Source organism: Callospermophilus lateralis, chromosome 7 (assembly GCF_048772815.1).
Source record: "Callospermophilus lateralis isolate mCalLat2 chromosome 7, mCalLat2.hap1, whole genome shotgun sequence".
Classification (NCBI taxonomy): domain Eukaryota; kingdom Metazoa; phylum Chordata; class Mammalia; order Rodentia; family Sciuridae; genus Callospermophilus; species Callospermophilus lateralis.
The window spans coordinates 90,467,022-90,488,392 of NC_135311.1; the positions used below are offsets into that span (position 1 = coordinate 90,467,022).

Below are 21,371 nucleotides of genomic sequence, written 5' to 3' on the forward strand. Positions count from 1 at the left end.
GTGAATATACCTTTTTTCCCACATCCTGGACAACATGTATTGTTACTTATATTCTTGATAATTGCCATTCTGACTAGAGTGAGATAAAATCTCAGTGTAGTTTTAATTTACATTTCTCTAAATACTTGTGCTTTTGAACATTTTTTCATGTATTTGTTGACCGATTGTATTTCTTCTGTGACGTGCCTGTTCAGTTCCTTAGCTCATTTATTGATTGGGTTATTTGATTTTTTGTGTTAAGTTTTTGTGTTTTTTGTATAGATTAATGCTCTATTTAAGGTGCAGGTGACAAAGATTTTCTCCCATTTTGTAGGCTCTCTGTTCACGTTCTTGATTGTTTCCTTTGCTGTGAATCTTTTCAGTTTGATACCATTCCATTTATTTATTCTTGATTTTACTTCTTGCACTATAGGAGTCTTGTTGAGGAAGTTGGTTCCTAAGCTGACATAATGGAGAGTTGGATCTACTTTTTCTTCTAGTAGGCTCAGGATCTCTTGTCTAATGCTTAGGTCCTTGATCAACTTTGAGTTTTTTGCAAATTTCATTTTGCTACATATGGATTTCCAGTTTTGCCAGCATCATTTGTTGAAGAGCCTATCTTTTCTCCAGTGTGTGTTTATGGCTCCTTTGTCTAGTAAGAGGTAACTGTGTTTATGTGGGTTTGTCTTTGTGTCTTCTATTCTGTACCATGGGTCTGTTTTGGTGCCAATAGCATGCCATTTTTATTACCATAGTAGATAGAGCCTCCTTCTTAAGTGGAGTTTGAGCCTTGTAGTTTTTTTAATGGTAATTAATTTAGTCCTATTAACAGAGCCCAGGTGTGGTGGTGGCAAGATTTAGGGAGAAGGGGATGTATTCTGTAATCCAACAACTAAATGTTTTAGTGGGCCTTTATCCCTGAGGTGTAAACTTTATGAGTGTTTCTTAGCATTTTTTTCTTCTATTCAATTGGGACAAGATAACTAAAAGGTATCAGAGTTGGGTGTATTTTGAGAGAGGGTCTTACTGAGTTGCTTAGCGCCTCACTTTTGCTGGGGCTGGCCTTGAACTCATGATACTCCTGCCTCAGCCTCCAGAGCTGCTGGGATTACAGGCGTATGCCACCGTGCCAGGCTAGAATTGGGTATTTTCTTTTCCTGCATCCATTATGCTGTTGTAAAACCCAAGTTGGTTAAGTTCTTAAAATAGTTTCCTTGAAGATGGGCCTTTGTTAAGGAGAACAGAACATTTTGTGTGTATTTCAGAATTGTTACTCTCCATCCATCTGCTGGAACCCTGAGGGAATTTGTCTCTGATTTTCATCCGGAGAACTTGGTGAACTCATGGAGGTGAAAATGAAAGTGTGGGCCCCTCCATAATGCTGGATCCCCAGTTTTCATCTCTCAAGGTTGTCTACACTCAGTCTTCAGTAATTAGTAAATTGTCCTTTAAGTTTTCCTACCACTACTTATTCCATTGGTAGTTTTTGCTTTCTGTACACTGCTATTCTGTTTTCACCTACCTCTTTAATTTTCAAGGTAGTTCTTTTCCCTATGATCTCAATTTTCTGGTGGACCTAAACGAAAGTAGAAAACAAACATCTTGTGCTGTAGCTCAGTGGTAGAGCACCCCTTGGTTCAATCCTCAGTACCATCAAAAATAAAAAGATTACTTTCAAGGGCTTTACATATTGGACTGGAAGCCAAAAGAAAGTCTGTTCACTCCTTAATTCTTATCTGTTGTCACTGTTGCTTTTTAGAAACTACTCAAAGGATTATAACCTAAATCATAACCTAAAGATTTCAAAGGTCACCAGATTCAATGTTTCTTTCCATCTCTCTGAGCATTTGACAATAATGGACTTTACTGGTTCATTTATTACCTGCCTGAATGCCTCCTGTCTGGTTCTTCTTTCTCTCTCCAGTTTTTTTCCTTGACCCTATTACCTTCTCTTTGAGTCTTTAAATTTTTATTTTATAATTTTTATCTCCTCATTGTACTTTAGAAATAAAACTAATGATCACCCTAACTCTGAATTAGGTAGTGTTATTAACCTTAATTTACAGAGAAGTAAAGAAACAGACTAAGAAATTTGCTCAAACACATGGCCTATGAGTTCTTGATTAAATTTGGGTATTTCAGTTGTCCTTTTGGGATTTAAGTTTTCTTGTGAAATATGACTATTTTATATGTCACAAGTTATAATAAGAATTGAATTGATCTTGCTTGTGCTTTTAAAAGGTAACTATATGTTGTGTGGAGAATAAATTTCAGGGGATCCAGGTAAAGTAAAAAGACAGTTAAAAGAGCACTGCAGTAATCCAAAAAAGATAAGATTGTGTTTGGACCAGGATAGTGGCAATAAAGATGATAACAATTGAGTGGATTCTGGATATATTTTTACTTTTTTTCACCTAAGCACCTGGGAGAACAGAATATCCTTTAAAAAAAAATGGGAAGGACTATAAGAAGTAAATTTCCTGAAAAGGGTGAAATGGTAGTGGTGGTTAACACCAGGAATTCAGTTTTGGACTTGCTAAATTTCCTTTATAGATGTCGAGTAGGCAGGTAGGTATATGGGTTAGAGTTATGTATTATGGATTCATTTTCACATAATGGCATTTAAGTCATAGCACTGAATGAGTTCATTAGGCTATGAATATAGGAAGAAAAGAGAAGTTTAATGATGAAGGCTACAGAAAAACTAAGAGGAAAACCAGGTAAAGGGAGTGCCCCACAATCCAAGTTTAAAAAAAAAAAGAAGGAACAGCTAGATCAAATGCTAATAAGTAAGATAAGAATACTGAAACGATTATTTGCTTTAGTGTTGAGGGTAGGTATGGGGAGGTTTACTGTGAATAAGAGCTTTTCTTTTAGTTTCTTCCAGAAGGAATGGGTAAGACAGTATAAACAGGATTGGCTACTTTGAATAATTTTAGTTGTTTTTGAGGCATAGAGGCCATCTATTGGGCTGGCACTTGACAGTGGAGTGATTGGAACAAGTATTGTGGTCCAGAATGTGGGATTTCAAAAGAGGTTGTCAGGAGTGTGGACTTGCGATTGATCGATATGTATTTGAAAAATCCCCTCCTAAGAGGAGGACTTCAGGGGCTGGGAGATATGAGGGTGGCAGGAAACCAAGGCACAGTAACTTAGGCGTATTTCCATATTGTCCAGAACAAGCTATGTCTGACTTGTACATGTAGGGCACATTTTTAAACATCAGATTTATAGAAGCTAGAAACATGGTTAATACATAGGTGCAAGGTTAAAGTAAGAGCATGATTGGAATTCACCATGGTTTTGGTTTTACCAGCAAGTGTTATGACATAAAAGAAGGGAAAAGGGGATGAGAATGTAAGAAAGGAATGATTATAATAATTAACTATCAATTATGATAACTTTTAAGATCAAGAGAGAAGAGATACATAGAGGTACATAAGAGAAAAGCATGGTAGCATCTGGACTTAAAGATCATAATAGAGTTGAAGGATTGTTGATATTGTGGTTTAAGAGAGTGTTTAAACTGAAAAAATAGGAAGTAACCATTGACCTTTCTAAAGACAAGGTCAAGCATATTGATCATCAGGGTAAGTGGTTGAAGTAGTAAGATAACATCATTTATGTAAGTTTTCTAATAAGCTACGGTAGTAGAAGGATTAGCTTCATGGATATTGAAATACTCAATAATTATGGCAGGGATAATATTGGAGAGAGAGCACCCATGGTTCAAGGTAAAAAATCTTCAGAGAATGGAAGAAGAGAGACAGAAGTGATGGTATTAGACAGTAGAATATACATGGCCACTGAAACCAGGTTTGGTGTATATAATGAGAAAGTAGATTGCTGAGGTTCAAGCCTGTTGAATATATGAAAGAGGAGTTTATTAAAGGAAAAATAGAACATGAGGATTGGATTTTGCATCTTTTATATATTTATTTATCTATGTATCTATTTGTCTATTTATTTTGGTAGTTGGGCACAATAATTTTATTTTCTTTCTTTATTTTTATGTAGTGTTGGGGATTGAAACTAGTGACTCACATTTGCCAGGCAAGCACTCTACCACTGAGCTACCACTGAGCTACGACCCCAGCCCTGAGGACTGGACTTTGTAAAAAGGACCTTAGTGCAAAAAGTTAAGGAGAAAGAAAAATAAGAGACTTGACGGTAGCAACAAAGGAATGATTCTACTGATGTATTGTGGATTTTTGAATTAGCTAGAAATGAAGAGAAATCTAAAAGATTAATTAGTAGAAAATGGAAGATCAGAGGTCTCAAGGAGGTTAAAGAATAAGAAACTGGTGTCATAGAAACCAATTTGAGAAGTCAATTTTTCATAAAGGAAAATAGTCAACTGTCAGATGCTACAAAAGGTGAAGAGTGCCTTGGATTCAACAATTTGAAGGAATGGATGATATTAATGAAAAATTGGAACTAGATAAGAGAAGCAAAAAAGTAGACAGGGTGGGACATGAAGCTCAGTGGTAAAGCACTTGCCCAGGATGCATGCAGCCCTAGGTTTGATCCCCAGCATCACAGAAAAAAAAAGAAAACCGAAAAAGAGACAGTATTATTGACTAATATTTTAGAAAACTGAGCTATGAAAGGGAGAAGAGATGTATTAATAGGTAGAGGAAGGCATAGCTAAAGAAAAGATGAGATGATTGAAGCATGTTCATGGGAAAATAATATGATTAAAAGACTTGGGATTACTCATGGAGAAGAGTTCCTTAGAAGAGACACATTTCAAAACATAGATAAAATATTAGAAATATTAGTCTTATACAATATCAACTCTTATTGAATGAGGAAAAGATAAGAAAATATTGATGAGTTTTCAGGAAGCAGAATTTTAAGCAGGTGGAGAAATGATATGAAGGAGTTTTTATATAATTGAAACCTTTTATTTGTATTGTCAGGATAGTATACTCCTTTAGAAACGAAATAGGGTAGGATACTTGAACATGTTTGAAATAGTGTGCAAATGGAATTCATTTTCACATTAATTTAAAATTATGTATTTAGCGCCTATGATATATTAGGCCCTAGACTGTGTGCTAGGAACATAGCAATGAGTATGACAGTTTCTACCCTGAATGTGCCTACATTCTAAGAAGAGTGGAAAACAAGAAACAAAATGTCAAATAGTGATAACAATGATGTGAAGAAAATAAATATGAAAACTGGATTGATAATTGTCATTTAAAGATATTTTATTCTTGTTTGATCTTTTATAATTAAAAAATTAAAAGTATCATTAAAATGTTTTCTTTGGCAGCATATTTCCTTTTTATAAGCTAAGGGAAGATCATCCTCATTTTATAGAAAAATATAGTACAGAATACTAGAATGAAGAGAAAGTAGGTTCTGTTTTTAGGAATTTACAGAGTAAATCCAAAAGTAAAATTCTTTCTTTCAGACACAAATATTTAGATTATAACTTTTCTTATTAAAAATCATACATTATTTGGGGCTGGGGTTCAGTGGTGGAGTACTTGCCTAGCATATGCGAGACACTGGGTTTGATCCTCAGCATCACATAAAAATAGATAAAGGTATTGTGTCCAACTAGAACTAAAAAAAATTTTCAAAAAATCATTTTTTGTTCAGATGGGAACATGATATTCTTTCCTGTTTAAATCTGCCTGTGTAACTGCAGAGTGTTTGTGCTTCCTGGGTGCCAGACACTTCTTAACCATAATACCAAAGTTAATTCATTTACTCATAAGAAACTGTGAGTTAGATGCTATTATAATCCCTGTTTTATAAGTAAGAATATAAGACTCACAAAAGTCAGTATAGCCTTTGAATCTTACATCCTGTGTCAAATCTCAACTCTTTAAGTATTTTTTCCCTATTTAAGCCTCTGATTTTACATAAACTGTTAATAGTGCACATGGTTGCATACCTATAATCCTAGCAATTTGGGAGGTTGAGGCATAAGAATGTTAAGTTGGAGGCCAGTTTCAGGAATTTACTAAGACTCTGTCTCAAAATAAAAATTAATGGACTAGGGATCTACTCAGTAATAAAGTACCCCCAGGGTTCCACCCTTGCACATACACACACACCAGAAAAAAAGTTAAAAGCAACTTTTTAGAGTTGTTGTGAGGAGAAAAGTCACATAGTGTATATAAACTTTCTAGAACTATGCTTATGCAAAATAATCTCTCAAGCAGCTATTTATTTCATGTTATATGGTTAGATTATTCATGTTTATAAATGAAAGTGTATCTTTTTTATTTGTATTGATTTTTCTTTTCAATCATGGATCCTTGTATTGTATTGTCTTTCCTGATATAGGAATAATGCCTCACTATTACCAAGGAGGTCTATTAGCTTTAATGCCACAGGAAAAACTCCAAACAAAGGATATACTGGTGCAAATCAAAGCAAACTGACTGTATCAAGAAACTTACTTATTCCACCTGAAATGAAATCAATAGAAAAATTGAATATTCCCAACATTAAGACAATACAGGTAATATTCTTTAGAATTCTGAGTTTATTTTAAAATGACATCATGTAAAACTATTGGAATTTTAGAATAATCAACTGATCACTTCAAATATTGAAATATTGATTTGATTAAAATTTTTACTCCGTAACATTCCTTACAGCATAATACTAGCAAACGGCTCCTGTAACTCACTATGAATAATAGGAATATTGTAGTAGAATAAGGAAAGTCTACTTAGGACATTAAGAATTATCTGTTGTTAATTATAGCTAATATACTACTGTCATCTACTCTCCTCAGCAATGTACTCTTCAAATGTCATCAAATTAATTATCAGAATTGTCTCATAACAAAAGACTTTAAAACATTTAATCAAAACATAACATATATAGAAAAGTGCATAATATTTAACTTTGGATCAGAAAATGATTTTTTAGATGGGACATTAAAATCACAGTCTTTTAAAGACAAATTTGGTAAATCAGACTTCATGATTAGATTAATTTGTAGGGCATTTATGCCCTAGGGCATTGTTGAAAATAATAGAGCAATTAATAACTGAGTGTGGATAGGGAAAGAGTGGAACAGAACCTTAATTCTGTCAGAACATTCCCAGAGGTTTGTGAGCCCACCCAAACTATACCATCTCACTGAGAATCAATAGCAAAGGGCTATGAAATGAGATGGGGGATATTAGTTTCCTAGGACTGCCTTAACAAAGGACAAGAAATTGTTAAAAATAATTGAAATTTATTGTCTCTTAGTTCTGGGAGTCAGAAATTTGAAATCAAGGTGTGCTGTCTGAATGGTACGATTTGTTTCATGTTTCACTTCTAGGTTCTAGTAGTTCCAGGTATTCCTTTCCATGTAGAGGCATCACTCCAATATCATCACATATCACATTATCCCCATGTGTTTTTGTTGTTGTTGTTGTCCCTCTGTGTATCTGTTCAAATGTCCCCTTTTAAGGGCAACAGTCGTTGGGTTAGTGCTTACTCCAATGATTTGGACTTGGTTAAATCTGCAAAGACTCAGTTTCCAAATAACGTTATAATCTCAGTGAACTAGGACTTCAATATCATCTTTTAATGGATAGTTAATCCATACTAGGAATATAGGCTTCAATAAAATAATTCAACACTAAACAAATAAGATAATAATAATAATAATATCAGGCTCTGAAGAGAAGGGAGGTACCAATACCCAGAGTTACTATAATACATCATCTAAAATCTCCAGTTTTCCACAGAAGTACAGAAAGCACAAACCATGCACAAGAAAAAGCAGACAACAGAAACTGCCAGTGAGAGGGATCAGATGGTCAGATTTAACAAAAAAGATTTCAAAGTAGCTATTATAAATTTGTTCACCAAAGTAAAACCATGATTAAGACAGTAAAGGTGGTATGGTTATCACCAGAGGAGTTCCCAGAGAGGAGGACCTCAACTCAAGAGATTCTTGGAATATGTGACAGAAAAAAATTTTAGCATGTGCCAGTCAGAGACCGGTTTGTTTAAGAAAGTGGATCCACATTCAAGGGAGAATGCTGGCCATCTTGAGAGTGTAAAGGAGAATGTTAGTCACCTTGAAAGCGAAGCTTTTGGGGTAAAACAAGTAATACACATTCAGGGGAGAATGCCAGCTACATCCAGAGGGATAGACAGCAAAATCTTGGTCTTGAATTGTAATGTTTACAGAGGGACAGTAGCTCGGAGCTGAACTACAGATGGAGGCAGGGTAGGTACATAGACTTTTATCTAAAATATGTAAGAACACTAGGCACTCATCAATAAAGACAAATAACCTGATTAAAATTTGGGTATATAATCTAATTACTCATTTCTCCAAGGAAAGCACAAATGGTCACAAAGTATGTGAAAAGTTGCTTAATATTAATCATCAGAAATTCAAATCATAATTATAATCAACTCACACCCACCAGGATGCTGTAATTAGAATAAGATAACATTGGTTGGTAAGGATTTGAAGATCAGAACCCTCATACACTGTGGGTGGAAATGTAAAATGATATGGTTATTTTTGAAAAGTGTGTTTTCTTTAATGTTCCTTAGAAGTTTAAACAGTCTTACTTACCTTAGGGCCCAACTCTTAGGTATATATACCCCATGAAAAATTAAAGTGTTCCCAAACAAAGTTGTATATAAATGTTTGTAGCAGCATTATTCATAATAGCCAAAATATGGAAATGGCCCTTCAATGAAAAAATGGCTAAGCAAATGTAATATATCTGTATGATAGATTATTATTCAGGCAGGAAAAGGAATAAAACACTGATATATATCACAAAATGGATGAATCTTGAAAACATGATAATTGAGACAACCAGTGACAAAATATTCCATGGTGTATTAATCTACTCATATCAAAGTCCAGAATATGAAATCTGTAGAGACCTGAAGTATATTAGTGCTGGCCTAGGACTAGGAGACAGACAAGGGTTAAGGGGTCATAATTAAAGGATACAGGGCTTCTTGAAGTGATAAAAATGTTTGGAATTAATTGTGGTACTAGTTGCACTTATCTGTGAAAATACTCAAACTCACTCAATCATATATATTAAAAGCTATTTAAAGAATTAATTAGTGCATATTACATGTAATTTTATTCCAATTTGAACTTTAAAAATTAGATAAAATGGAAAAATTCTTTAAAAGTGGAAGCTATTAGAGAAATTTTATGAGTAATTTGAAAACCTTCTTTCAAAGATAATTCTAGGCCCAGATGGCTTTACTTGTGATACATGCCAAGCATATATGGATGAAAACAGAACACAAAATGTGGATGTACTTCAAAACTCATTTTATGAGGGTAGTGTTTTGACATTAAACTATGAATACAACCATATTCTCATAATAATTCATCTATGCAACATAGATGAAGAAAATAATATGCCAATAAAATAATAGCAAATGCTATTTAATAACAACAAAAATGCATAATATACCATAAGGAAGTTGGATTTATACCAAGAAATCAAGATTGGTTTCACATTCAAAAATCCAGAATGTAATTCAACACATTGATAGCTTAAAGGGGGAAGGAAAAAAAAAGAAAAGCATATGGTTATCTCAATACAGAATATCTGGTAATATTGAATATTCATGATTTACACAAAAATTTTTAAAAACTGGTCAAGAGGAACTTCCTTAATAGAATTTAGGGTATCTGTTAAGTCCTGCAGAAATGATTGTATCAAATGGGGAGACATCTGGGGGGAAAAAATGCCACTTCTATCCAACATTTTTGGAAGTCTTAGTTCAATTTGTCATCAAAAAGAAATGAAAGTAAAAACTGGAAAGAAAGAAGCAAAATATTGAGTATTTGTAGATTACTGAATTATCTACATATAAAATTTAAAGTCACCTAGTGAATTATTAATGTTTATTGGATATCAGACTTAAAAATAAAGCAAATACATATTTATATGAATTTGCATGCAAGCAACAAATAGTTAAAAAAACAGATATTTTGAGTAATATTTGTAATAGCACAAAAATGTATTAACTAATTGTGTAAGAGTATAACAAAAGATGCACATACCAATATTTTTTAAACTAAAAATTTTTATTGGGATCCAAAGAATAGAGAGATTATTTTCATGCATAGAAAGGTCATAGTGTGCAGTTCTATTTTAATTACATATTTGTATTTAAAATTTTATGATTAAAATAATTAAAAATTAGCCAGAAATATATAACAAATTGAGAATAAAATGTTAACTTAAAATAATGAATTTTTTAAAGCCTGTACATACAGTAATTAAATAGGCTAAAATATTAACAACTGGATGTCTTTCTACCTTTCTTATTTCCCACAATTAATGCCATCATGTGCTGCATACCAATGTAAGAGTCAATGACAGCATTTATGACAATGGTCCGAAAGATTATAGTGGAACTGAAAAATTCCTATCACCTGCTGATATCATAGCCATAGTAACATTTTAGTGCAAAGCATTACTTAGGTGTTTGTGGTGATACTGATGTAAACAAACCTACAATTGTGCCACAGTTATGTATAGTACAAAATATAATAAGCATGTTACTGGTTTGTATATTTACTATGCTAAATACTTTTTATAATTATTTTTCAAAGTTTGCTGTAAAACAGCACGGCTATTATGCCAGCGCAGCCTCATACGTTTTGTGTTTATACTGTTTCTTGATTGCACTGAGAGGCCACATTGAGTAATTCACCTATACCATCTAGGTTTATGTAACTACTGTATTTTGAACAATGACAAAATCCACTTAACACTTCTCAGAATATATCCTCATTATTAAGTAATGCATGGCTTATTTATTATATAGAGATAAAACATAAGATTTTAAAAAATATATGCCTAGTTAAGAAATTTTGTGTATAAAATTTTCTATTATTGTTTATCTTATCCTATGAACTTTTTTTATAGTAGAGTTGTTTCTATTTTCTAAGTCCTATTATTTAGAAATCCCATCATTTTTAATTACTTAATTTTAAAATACCATTTTCTACAGGTGTTTGATGCAAATGGAATTGATGTTACTCCCCGACCTCTTTATTGTCCAGACCCACATGTTGGTACAGCAAAACCAAGTAAACTACTGACATCACAAGAAGGATCACTTGGATCAGAATTTATTTCTTCCTATAGCCTGTATCAGAATACAGTAAATCCTAGTATGTTAGGGCAGTTTACAAGGTATTGTTCTATTTTTCCTCCATATATATATATATATATATATATATATATATATATATATATATATATAGTCTTTTTATTTAAATTGCATATATAAACTTAGATAGCAGTTATCTCTAGTTTCTCAGCTAAAGCCTATTTTCCTAGTGTGCCTTCTCTATGTTGCTTATGTTTTAATTAGATGCAGAACTCTGAATGATTTGATTTCCTGCACTCTCACATTAAAATGTTTGTGAGCCAGGTGCTATAGCGCACGCCTGTAATCCCAGCATCTTGGGGGACTGAGGCAGTAGGATTTTGAGTTCAAAGCCAGCCTCAGCAAAAGTGAGGTGCTAAGCAACTCTGAAAGACCCTGTCGCTAAGTACAATACAAAATTGGGCTGGGGATGTGGCCCTGGGGTCAAGTACCCCGAGTTCAATCCCCGGTAAACCCCCCCCAAAAAGAAAAGTTTTGTAAAAAGTATTTAGATTTTACTTAAGAATACCCGGGGAACCAAAATACGGGGCTAACATCACACAGAGTTGATTGCAAATTCTCATTAGATACTTTTCCTTATCTTCTTCAGCTTCTTTTATGCTATATTTTTATGGGAAGGGGAGTGGCTTTCCATTTTGTTCCCTTTCCCATGAAATTCCTTATTCTGCTAGGGTTTGATTTCTAGTTTATTTTTGAATACAGAGCAATTATATACTGCTCTAGAGACTGCCCCCAAGTTTGCCAATGAAAGTCATGGGAAAGCAAGGAAAACAAAAGAATGTTCCAATAAAGTTGACCCACTCTTTAAGTGGGCAGTTGAAACTATAAATAAAAAATAAAATTTGTATGATATCATGGAATGGTGTTAAGTTCATATGTTTAAGAAAATTATTTCTGGATTCTTCCATTGATCTCCTGTTGAGTACATAGATGTGTTTTTTATTTAGTTTTGGGAGGATCTTTATAAATTGAACAAATCACATTTTTATGATGGAATTTGAATAATGAGCAGAAAGGAGGTGAAAAATGAAAGGATAAATACTTCAGGGTGAGGCTCTAATGAGCTCTATAAGGACAAGCAACAAAATAATCTTAAGGCAAGAGAGAGAATAGAGATGAAGAGGCTGAGATGGTAGGCTATATTTTGGATTTTTGTCCTAAATACATTGGGAATACATTGAATTTGTTTAAACATACATCTGGCATGTGTTATTCTAAAATATATTTTGAATTACTTTTTATCTAAAGAAGATAAAAAATCAACTTAGTGTTTTAAAAGTTAATTTATCAACTTATTTTGACTTATATTGTTGATATGATTATAGTATATTTGATTTCTCCCTTCTGGTAATATATTCTAATTTATATATTGTCCATAAGAACATTTAAATAAATGAGTAATGTTATTAAATGTCAATGTTATTAATATTGTTAAAGATCAGTTATAGGAAGCAGTACCATTTCTAAGTCAAGTATATCAACAACTGAGTCAATAGCAGAAGACTTAGAAGAACCATCCTTTAGACGAGAAAGACTATCTAGTTTAACAGGTAATGAAAATACTACTGTCTTTAATTGTACAGTGTCTACTCATTTCCAATGATATTTCTGTTCATACCTTTCCCAAAACTCCTTCAATGTGGTTTTCATACATTTTTAAAGCTATTAAATTATTTTGTCACAATCTGATACCATTGTAGAATCCTTCCATGTCTTAATTATATTTATAAATAGGTAGATAGATACTCCCGTGGTATCTCTGGTAGCTATTAGAAATCATTTCCATATTTCTTTTTATCTCAAATAACCAACAAATAATAAACATTGGATCCATCACTAAAATAAACACTATGAATCCATACTGATATAAATGAATGAATAAAAGACACAGATTAGACTAATCTTTATGGAAGAATTCTTTTTTCTTTCTTTTTTATTAAAGCGTTATAGTTAACAACATAGTAGTTGGTTGGGTTCATCTTAACAAATTCATATATGCATGCAATTCAATTTCAATTAATTTTTCTCTCTTCTTCCCATTCTCCTGATCTTCTTTTTTGCTCATCTATTTATTTTTGATTGTTTCTTTCTACTTACACATAAAGGTGAAATTCCTATGGTATATTTACATATTCACATAGCACATTTTTTATTTTAAAAAATTCATTCTGCATTTCCTCCCCCTTTCTCATCCCTCCTCTCCTCCATCTTCTTCTCTCTGATCTTCCTTATGTCTTTATGATACCAATCCTCCCCTCCTCCTCTCCTTTATTTTGCTTCTACATATGAGATAAAATATTCAACCCTTGATTTTCTGAAACTGGCTTATTTTACTCAGCAAGATGTTCGTGGGCTGGGGTTGTGGCTCAGTGCTGGAACACTTGCTTAGCATGGGTGACACATTGGATTCAATCCTCAGCACCACATAAAAATAAATAAATAAAATAAAGGTATTGTGTTCATCTACAACTAAAAAAAAAAAAAAGTTGTTCTCCATTTTGTGTACGTACCACAATTTTTAAATCCATTTGTCTATTGATGGGCATATTGTTGAATTCATAATTTGACTATTGTGAATTGTGCTGCTATAAACATTGAGATGGCTATATTGCTACAGTATGCTGATTTTATCAGTTTTACAGAAGATTTCTAGATAAATAATGTAGACATTCCTTCCTCAAGAAGGTGGAACTTTTCATTTTGACTTACTTCTAAAAGAGTACAGTATATATATCGGGAGGAGAAGAATAACTTTAAAGCAGAAAAACCTGACAAATGGTACTTCAGCCTGGTTGTTAAGGTTAATAAGTGATAAGTCATGTTAATAACATGTACCCTAAATATTTGATTATAATGACAGTTTACCTCTGTAGTCTTCCTCTAGAAGCCCATAACTGTGTTTAATATCAAGCAAATCGAAACTGAAGCACATTTTCCAAAATATATGTATGACCAGTACTCCTCAAAACTCAGTTATCAAAAACAAGTCTGAGAAACTGTTACAGTTAGAGGAATCTAAGGGGACATGATGGCTATATATAATGTTAGATATCTTGGAGGAGATTCTGAAGGAGAAAAATGACAGTTAAAAACTAAGAAACTTGGAATAAAATATGGACTTTAAATGATAATGAAGTAACCATATAGTTTCTTTAGTTGTATTAAATATGATAGATAGTATTAAAAAGGGAAAACTCAATGCAGGGTATACAGGAACTCTAATATTCTTAAAACTTTTCTTTTTTATCTTATTGATTTTATTATTATTTTTTAAATACACAACAGCAGTGGAATTCATTACAATTCTTATTACACATATAGAGCACAATTTTTCGTATCTCTGTATATAAAGTATGTTCTCACCAATTTATGCCTTTATACATGTACTTTGTGTTTTTTTGCATTACAATTAATGTAATTGTTTTTTCAAATCTCTGTTTCTATATAAAGTATGTTGACATCCAATTCAAGTCTTCATATGTGTACTTTGTATAATGATGTCCATTACATTCCAATATCCTTCTTGCAACTTTTTTATACATCTGAAACTACTCTAAAATAAGAAATTTATTGTTTTTTTAAAAATTTAGTAAAACCTTAAATAAGTCCTTCAATGATTCTTATTCATGCTAAAGTTTGAGAACCATTGTTTCTTTGCATAATCAGAAGGAAGTTTATTATTAGGGATGCTTTTAGTTTTATTTGTAAGGTAGGGCTCAAACTGCATTTTATGTAGTTTTTCTTTAGATGGCCTCAATGAATGAATGATTTATTGAAATAGTTTTGTTTGATTCTTTCTTGCTTCTCATTTGTTTACCTACTCATCTGGTAAGCTTTATTCTTCACCATGCTGTCGTGGTTATGTTTACCTTGCTTCCTTATCTGATTCCTTTAAGCATCTTCTGTAATGTCCATTTAGTAGTCATGAATCCTTTTATTTTATGCTTATCTTGGAGAGTTTATTTCTTCTTTGAATCTGAAGGACAACAGCTGTGTTTTATTAATTTTTTCCATTGCTGTGACCAAAAGAACAAAAGTTTATTTGGGGCTCATGATTTCATAGGTCTCAATCTGTAGATGACTGATTCCATTGCTGTGGACCCAAGTTGAGGCAGCATATCATGGGGGAATGGCCCAGTGGAGGAAAGCTCCTTAGCTCATGGCAGGCTCAGGAGAAGAAAGGGGAGGGGTGGGGGTCACATGGAAGATGCACCCTTCCAGATCATGCCCTCTATTCCTGTGAGATGCCTTTTCCAGCCACGCCATACTAGTCTATAGTTAGCACTCAAAGTAGGATGAACTGATGAGATTAGAGCGCTCATAGTCTAATAATTTTACCTGTGAATATACCTACATTTACAGGAGGTTTTGGGAGACACCTCATATCCAAACCATAAAAATCTGGATTTAGTAATTTAGGTTTGTAGTTATTTTCTTTCAGGGCTATTAAGCCATATCATTCCATGCCTTGCCCTTTTGAATTTCTGTTGAGAGATTCTGCTATTATTCTGATGGTTTGATCTTTACAACTGACTTCATACTCATTGCTTTTAACATTCTTTCTTTGTTCTATTCTTTTGGCAGTTTAACTGTAATATGTCATGCAGATTGTTTTCTGGTCTTGTCAGTTTTATGTTCTAAATGCCTACAATACCTATATGTCCATGTAATTCCCAAACTTGGAATTTTTCTGATGTTATTTCATTGAATAGGTTTTCTGTATCATTAGCCTGTAGTTTGACTTACTCATCAAATTGTATGAGTTGTATGGTTGATTTTTTAATGTTGTCCCAGAGATCTTGTATGCTCTGTTCATAGTTGTTTTGTATTTTCTCTATTATTCTCTAAATGTGATGAGCTTATTTTCAAATCCTGATATTCTTTATTTTTTTTTAATATAATCCATTGATGAAGCTTCCAATTGAGTGTTTTCAAAGATTTATGTTTGGTTCTTTTTTAGAATCTATATCTCTTATTGAATTGCTCTTTCATATCCTGCATTGTCTTTCTTAATTCATTCAGCTATTTATTCATATACTCTTTGAATACATTGATTATTTTAAAACTCAGTCTTTTGAATTCTTTGTCCTACAGTTCTTTGGAATCAGTTTCTAGGGAGTACTTAACTTTAAGATAAGCCTTGTTTTGTTTTTTATATTTTCTTCTGTTTCTATGTGGAGATTAATGCATTTGTTGGAATGGAACTTTCTTTCACTTTAAGATGAAGACCCTCTTTAAGTAAGCAGCCTTCTCTTGACCATGTCTGTCAGTTTGTGTGTAGTGTTGAGTTCAATTCCAAATAGAGTTCTTAGTGTAGTTCTCTATGACTTAGGCCATTTAATGGATTTCAACACTGTGCCTACTGTGCTGGTGCCTAAGTGACATACTTTATAGGTCTGTAAGAATGGAGACCTTCTGGAAGTTTAGGCAGGTGTGTTGTTGACATCTGGTTTGGGGTGCACCCTCTCTGATTACTCCTCCAGACTTTTCTGTGTTCTATCACAAATATATTTTCATGATTTTGAAAATTACATTCAACTACTATTTAGTTTTCGTAGAAGAGTATAATTTGTTTAGCCACTCCAAATTTTGATGATTGGTTTACATTTTTAAAAAATAAATTTTTTTTAGGTTATCAAGAATATGTTTTTCTTAGTCTATGGGCCTTCTCTAGAAGAGATTAAATTCTCTGGAAACTGTATGTTCTTAGTTTCCTAAAGTTGTTCAAGCTTTACTCATCCTGAAGTCCTAAGGATTCCTTCTTCACACTCTTTGATTAAATGAATATATTAAACTCCAACATAATGCCATGTCATGCCTCTTTTTTGTCCACATAACCAGTTCCAAATTCACTCAGCCCCAAAACTCTATTCTCAGTAAAATTTTCCATGAATCTTAGACTTCTGACTGTCCTAAATGTTTTTTGCCAATCATTTTCAAAATAATCTTGAGCCTTTTTTATTGATATAGTCAATGAGAACTTCTATTGAAGAATCTTTGAAGCTCCTAGCGAAGATGATTTGAGGTTATCTATAATCTAAATCAAAAGACAATAAGAAGATTGTTGTAGATATAGACTAGAAATTAACTTCAGGGCTTACAGAAGGGTTACATGTTATATCCCCCCGAGTAAACTTATGCCCACATTCTGCAAGAGTAGTATCAATAGTCAGTCAGCCCAGAATCCCTGTTAATATTGTGGAACAGTTATAATGGGGATTCCCTTGGAGTTAGTTATGACTGGATATAAGATTAGTCTAGGCTTGATAGCTACAGTCAGCAAAGAAGACACTTTATGGGCTGTAAGATGCAGTTTGGTTTCAGAGAAGTGGAATATACTATATTTCAAAACATGGGCTGTTCCTTTATCATATAAGGTCATCTGCAACATATGACTTCATATATTTTGGCAATTAGGAAACAATGCAAAATAAAAATATGAATTAGTTAATGATTTTTATTATGTATTTCAGATTTACGAGTTATGAGGGCAGTGCCTGAAACAACTATAACAAAAGAAGACCTTGAGAAGAATATAGAGATAATACTTACAGAGTCAGAAATGCTACGATTTTTTGACTTGCCAACAGTTATGATCTCTGTAGAATCTGAAGAAGCTGAGAAAGTAACGTATGTATAGTTCAACTGTCTTCATTGCTTCTATATGTCAGATGCTAAAGCAGGGGTTCTGTACCTTGTTTCTATGAAGGGTCGTTGGGGGATTTCTGAATGTACACTAACTGTATGTGCCCTGTGAAGTTATGTTTATATTATATGTAAATTTTCATAGAGGAAAAATCCATGGTTTTACCATATTTAATAATCAGGTGAACTTTTGAAGGTGATAGAGGAGATGTTAATCAATAGGTACAAAGTTACAGTTAGATAGCAGGATTAAATCCTGGTGTTCTGTTGTACAGTAGGGTGACTATAATTAACAATGTGTATTTCCAGATAGCTAGATGAGAAGATTTTGAATGTTCTCACCACAAAGACATAATAAATGTTTGATATGACAGATATACTACTTACTCTGATTTTATCAAACAAAATCAGATTAAGTAGTATATATATATCTCTCAAAGCACTACATTTTGCCCATATATTTGTGCATATTATTTGTCAATTAACTAAACTTAAAAAATTATGTGACTTTCTAAGACAAAAATAAAGGCAATAAAGAAGTCTCAATATAGATTTTAACTATATTTTATGCACACATAAATTAAAAAGAAAGAACTGACATTTTTATATTTAAGACTTAAAGGAAAATATTATGGGGGAAGTAAAGGAGTTTAGTCTATTGAAGCAGGTTTTTTATTTCTCTTTATTAATGAGTATAAGTACACTATTAATTCTTGCCTCATGTATTTTGATGCTGTGTTGTTAGACGCAAACATATTAAAGATTATTGTATATTCTTGGAGAATTGGCTCTTTTATGATTTTGTAATGCCCCTTTTTATCTCTGATTTTTTTTCTTGCTCTGAAGTCTTTTCTGTCTGAAATTAATATAGTCTATATAGAGTATTAATATAATTATTCAGATTATTTCATCCCAAATGTCATTTAAATGTGATTCATAATGCTATAAAATCTATTGCTAAAATAATTTTAGGACATTGCCAAAATAATTTTAGGACATTGCCCTCCCCAAAGTATAAAAAATTATAAAATTATTTGGACTCTAAAGTTTAATAGAATTAGGTCATGAATAACATAGTTTTACTGGCTTATACAAAGTAAGGGAAAGTGTACCTAGGACCCCCAAAAAAGGAGCCTGAGGATGTAGCTCGATAGTAGATGTGTGCTTAGAATATTGAGGCTCTGGGTTCAATCCCCAAAATTAACAAAAAGAAAAGAAAAGAAAAACAACCTAGCTCAGGAGTTCAGGGCTGCTTGAGCAACACAGTGAGACTCTAACTCTTTGAAAATAAAGGGGAGAGAAAAGCACCTAAATTATCTTAAGAGATCCTAAATTACTAGGAATGCTGGCTGTTTTCAGAAGCAAACACAAACCTGTGGAGGAAAGCATACCCCATTCAGGCTCTTACTGTTTCCTCAGGTTGAATTTGGTAAAAATACTCAAACCAATAAAGAAACAATTTATTATAAATAAGAATAAACAGAAGTAACAAATCCTAGATCTAGACACTGAGGGCTGTGGATTATGATGTTATCAGATATATAATATATGTGTGAAATATTTAAGCAAGAGTTAAAACATCATTAACATTAAGAAACTATCAAATTTATGACTCATGTTTGGAAAAAGAACTTTATAAAAGTATATTTATATGATTGTTGAAAATAAACAGCAACATGGTAAGCATAATTGATTAGAGATTTAATAAATTAGAAACTAGATCTGGATAAATTATACAAAATAACAAAATATAAAAAAGTTAAAAATATGTTTATGTTTATAGTAGAATAAAATGGTCTGATATATGTCTAATACAGTTAGAAAGAGCAAAACAGAAAGAATTAAATAGAGGTACTGGTCAGAGTCATAATGACTTTCTCAACTATTGAGAGACACCATTTCACAGAAATAGGAATAAATAAGAGAGCTATAAAAAACATTCAGTGCATTGTACTACTCCAGAATACCAAATACAAAGAAGATATTTTTAAAATAGAAGAAAAATATAGGAAAAAAAAAACTTTTATCACTTCAAAGAAACAAACTGACAAAACCTATCAGAGGCAAAGGTCATTCAATAGTATAAAGGTATAAGCATAAACTTAAATACTCCTAATAAAATAATCTCAATATATAGAGAACAAAATTGGAAACCTGATAAGTATCATTACACATAGAAGATTTTACCACTTCTCTTAATCATTGATAGGTCAACCAGGAAATAAAGTAGTATATATGCAGAAAATTTGAATAAAATCTTAATGACCTCTGCACTTAACATACCTCTGCCATTAACAGTTAGAGAACACATTCTTTTTGAGAACATGGAACATCCATGAAGCAAGGTCTCAAAAATTTTAAAGAAGTAGAATCAAATAGATTCTCTGACAATGCAGTACAGTAAGAAAAACAACAACAACAACAACAACAGTAATATAAGCCACAATTAAAAGACATTCACATACGCATTTGGAAGTTAGAAAAACACATTTCTAAATTCCTCAGAGCAAAAAAAAAAAAAAAAAAAAAAATGAAATTTTTATTTTCTAAGAACTGACCAATTCTGAAAATATGCTTTGAGGATGTCACAAAAGTAGTATTTTGAAGGAGTATATAACTTTATATATTTACATTAAAGTTCTATAGAGAACTTATTAAAACCTCTATAGAAATAGTGCTAGTATGTTACTGGTGGATACTGAAAGTAGTCCAGATGTTGAGAGGTACAGTGTAAAAGCATCCTTTGGAAGTCAGTTAATCTTTTCTGAAGGATATTTTTGAACTCTGACTTCACTTTTTGGTATAGCCACATTAATGATAATAATATCAAGTAAAAATGCATCAAACCAATAAAGAAATAATTCATTATGAATAAGAATAAACAGAAGTAACAAATCCTAGATCTAGATGCTGAGGAATAAATGGAGAACGGTGACATACATAGAGAATATGTGCAGTTATAATTGATTTTTATTAATGAGTTGGTTTTACTTTATTTTTTACAGCCAAGGAAATAAGAATTATGAAAGCCTTTGTAAAAATAGATTAGGCAATGACTTATATGTTGAAAGGATGATGCAGACTTTTAATGGTGCACCAAAGAATAAAGATGTTCAGTGTGATAAAATCATAACAGAAGACAAAGGTAATTTGTTTTATTCTCCTTGATAAACTACTATGTTTTAGTATATGCTCCTTGAGTCTGACAATCAACAAATAAATGATGAAATATAGAGAGCAAAAATAGAATAATTTGGACAATTCACGGTAGTAATTATATCCTGTGATCTATAGTTTTCAGAATTTGAAAAATAAGGTAACAAGTAATAAAGATATAGATTTGAATAACATAACCCAATCTTGATTTTTTGTATACTCTATCATAGTATTCTGTACTCTTCACTTGTTCATGAAAGATTTATAAATTTATTATTTAGTATGTCACAAAGAATATCTACCACAATTAACATTTTAAATGTTCTAGATATTATTTTAGGCCCTTCATGTATGTTATCTGGTTTAATTCTCACAAATCTATGTGTTAGGCACTATTATTATTGCACTATTTGTAGATGAGGAAATATGCAAAAAAGAAATTAGCTAAC

The 21,371-nt window shown here is 32.3% G+C and overlaps 1 protein-coding gene across 2 annotated transcripts in view; it reads left to right on the top strand.

Moving 5' to 3' along the window:
• Dnai4 (dynein axonemal intermediate chain 4) overlaps nt 1-21,371 on the top strand; it is a 102,427-nt gene that overhangs the window by 4,932 nt on the left and 76,124 nt on the right. The window contains exons 1-4 of one of the 2 annotated variants that reach the window (XM_076862318.1): nt 11,069-11,144; nt 12,559-12,671; nt 17,595-17,751; nt 20,772-20,911. In XM_076862318.1, coding sequence (XP_076718433.1) covers nt 11,125-11,144; nt 12,559-12,671; nt 17,595-17,751; nt 20,772-20,911 — 430 coding nt within the window. In that variant the 5' untranslated portion in view covers nt 11,069-11,124. Of the gene's footprint in view, nt 1-11,068; nt 11,145-12,558; nt 12,672-17,594; nt 17,752-20,771; nt 20,912-21,371 lie in introns of those variants that run through there. The other variant, XM_076862319.1, reaches the window with a different exon arrangement.